The sequence below is a fragment of the Pantherophis guttatus genome, chromosome 4 (assembly GCF_059756535.1).
Source record: "Pantherophis guttatus breed Tessera chromosome 4, ASM5975653v1, whole genome shotgun sequence".
In the NCBI taxonomy this organism is placed as follows: domain Eukaryota; kingdom Metazoa; phylum Chordata; class Lepidosauria; order Squamata; family Colubridae; genus Pantherophis; species Pantherophis guttatus.
The window spans coordinates 38,587,942-38,591,158 of record NC_142066.1 but is presented as its reverse complement, the minus strand read 5'-3'; the positions used below and the strand labels follow the sequence as shown (position 1 = coordinate 38,591,158).

At 38.3% G+C, this 3,217-nt stretch overlaps 1 protein-coding gene across 1 annotated transcript; it reads left to right on the top strand.

Moving 5' to 3' along the window:
- Positions 1–347: 347 nt before the first annotated feature.
- Positions 348–1,797, top strand: LOC117668910 (olfactory receptor 5B21-like). Its single transcript, XM_034422963.2, has one exon. It carries the CDS (start codon positions 433–435, stop codon positions 1,657–1,659), a length of 1,227 nt encoding a protein of 408 aa, XP_034278854.2. The 5' UTR covers positions 348–432; the 3' UTR covers positions 1,660–1,797.
- Positions 1,798–3,217: the final 1,420 nt, after the last annotated feature.

The window sequence follows — 3,217 nt, the reverse complement described above, 5'->3', positions numbered from 1 at the left end:
ATTTAAATTGCTCATGCTTTATAGTGCACAGCTAGATCAATACCCTGTTGTTTTTATATGCATGTTTTATTCAGATATATTTGCAATAAGTTAACTATGAGCATATGTGTGACTGAAAACATGTGTTTTATTAAATAGGGATTTCTTTTTCAGAGTCTTCAAAATATTAATTATATTTACATATATGTGTGTTTAGTTAAATCAGGTTTTCCCAAGAGAGTTGAATACAGATGCCTATCAAGCTGTTCTTCATGCCAGATCAGGATTATAGGATTTTATATGGAGCTCATCTATGCATTTCCAGTTTTGAGAAAATTGTACTAAAAATTCATGTAATCTATAATTAGAAATTCTATATGAAATTGTATATGCATGCTAGAATTTATATATTTCATGTTCAAATTGTTTAAATCATAACCTCAAATATTTATTATGAGAAACTTAGTACACAAGAGACAAATTATAACTCTAGAATTTTTCAGCTTGAGATTTTGGAAATTTCATCTTCTGCATTTATTTCTGTTCCAAATATTTTTAGAGATTGACACTATAATTCTAAATTCCAGCAACCCTGTCTCTTTTATGATAGTGACTGATCAGCACACATATATACTATTATTGTATTTTCTGAGTAATGTATGCAATATTATATCAGTTATTTCAAATATTCTCCTTGTACTATATTATATTATAAACATTATAATGAATGCACTGCAGAGGAACCAAACTGAAATTACTGAATTTATACTTTTGGGATTTGGGGAGATCCATCATCTGCAGATCTTTCTGTTCCTTGTGTTTTTAGTGATCTTCATTTCAACTATGGTGGCCAATTTCCTTACTGTTATTGTAATTGTGCTTGCTCAATCCCTGCACACGCCAATGTACTTCTTTTTAGGAAATTTAGCCTGCTTGGAGATGATATATAGTTCAGCCATTCTTCCCAGGATGATAGCTGCTCTCATGACTGGAGACAACACCATCTCTGTAAAAGGATGCATGACACAGTTTTATTTTGGTTCATTCCTGGTTTGTACAGAATGTTATCTCCTCTCTGTAATGTCTTATGACCGTTTCTTAGCTGTTTGCAAGCCTTTACATTATTCAACTCTTATGAATAGCAAGGTCTGCATACATCTAGCAGCAGGCTCATGGCTCAATAGTATTTTAGCCATCACCCTGTATTTGGGCTTGATTTTACAATTGCAGTTCTGTGGGCAAAATGAAATTGACCATTTCTTTTGTGAGGCTCTCCCACTGCTGAAACTCTCCTGCAGTGACACATTTCTGGTAAAGCTTGTTACTTTCATTGTGGTTTTGATCATCACTTTCCCTCCTTTTGTTTCAACTTTGATCTCCTATATCTATATTATTGTTGCCATCCTGAAAATCCCATCTACCACAGGCAGACAAAAAGCTTTTTCTACTTGCTCCTCTCACTTGATTGTTGTTTCTATTTTCTATGGAGCCATTGTGATTGTGTATCTGGTACCAAAAACAGAGGAAGTGAGAGATTTCAATAAAATATTTTCTCTCTTGTATACAGTCCTGCCCCCTTTACTCAATCCTCTCATATATAGCCTGAGAAATAAGGATGTTAAAGATGCTCTGAGAAAAGTTTCAGGAAAGTTGTTGGATAGACAATGTGTAAATCAATGATCCAAAACCTGATAGACTCTTACAGCTTCCAAATTAACATGAACATTAGTTTGTAATTGTTGATTTTGCTTAAATGGTGCATGATTGTCCATGGAGTGTATTTATTGAATTAAATTGATTTATTTGTTTGTTTATGTATTTATGAAATTTATTTGCTACCCATCTTGTATCCAACAACTCTGGGAGCTTACAACTTTTAAATTATTTTACTACATGATATGCCACCCAAATCCAAATGTATCTTTGGCCTGTAAATGGCTGCAGAACTTTGATATAGATTAGAAAATTATAGAGTTCAAACTTTGATTAATCCAAAGGATTTGTAACTATATCAGTTAACCCTACCACTCCAAACCACAGTGCATCTTCAAATATCCATAGAGAACATTTCTGGCCTCACACAACCCCCAATGCTGTGGGAAAAGCTACTTTTTCAAAGCTTTTTAGAAGGCTAAGATGGTAGGGACCTTCTGGATGTCAGAGGAAATGGTATTCTAAAGGCAGAGACAGCAATCAAGGAGGTATGCTACCCATTAGAGGGCAACATTGGTGGAAGAGCCTGGACTATGCCATTCTGTAAAACCTAATGGGATAGTGAGCCAAAAACTGAGAGAGGCCATCCTGCATATAATCTAACCTCATTGGCATTCTGGGCTTTAAACATGATCATGAATTATGTTTAATCAGTCTCATAGATCACAACTGGAAAGAATGTGGAAGCCAAAATTGTCCACACAACAGTGGCATATACATCTATAAAATCTGAACAGTTGGAGAACTGTGTGTTCCAACGATCCATTTAGTGATCGTTAGATCATGAGTGAATCTTGGTGAAATTAGTGTACAGGATGAATCTGTGCAAAGACCCCATCTTTCACAGCTGTTCCTTGAGCAGAAGACATCAGTACAGGAGTATGCACACAAGTTTTGTCAGAGGAGTACAAACCCACCAGAAGTCAAATATCCAGAACAGTGGTGAAATGCTACCAGTTCGCACCAGTTTGGGGGAACTAGTAGTGATAAAAACTACCGGTCGGGCGAACCAGTAGTAAAAAAAAGCTACCGGTTCCTCCGAACTGGTATTTCTGATGATCAGCTGTGCCATGCAATTTTAGATTGCTAGAAAACAGGAAATCCTGCTTTATAGTGAATCTAAATTACGTGGCACAGTCGATGCCCCCCCACCTCACTGCTCTACTTACCTTCCCAAGTCTCCTTTTGGTGTGTACTGTGCATTTCAGGCCTCCGGAGGGCCTCCGAGGGGAGTGGGAAGGCCATTTTCATCCTACCCAACCTCCTAGAAAGGCTCTGGAGCCTGAGGAAGAGCAAAAAATGGGCCTTCCAGTCCCACCAGAAGTTGGCAAATGGGCCATATCCAGCTTCCGGAGGGCCTCCATGGGGGTGGGGAAGGCCGTTTTTGCCCTCCCAGGCTCTGGAACCTGGGGAGAGAGAAAACAGGCCTACCGGGCCCACCATGTCATTGCGTGCCAGGAGCGGGGGGGTAGCGGGGGAGTCACATGTGCATGCACAGATGTGGGGCACATAGAATTATGGGAAT

Bases quoted from the DNA above. Each gene is read 5' to 3' on its own strand.
- LOC117668910 (XM_034422963.2), top strand. From the start codon at position 433: ATGAGAAACTTAGTACACAAGAGACAAATTATAACTCTAGAATTTTTC.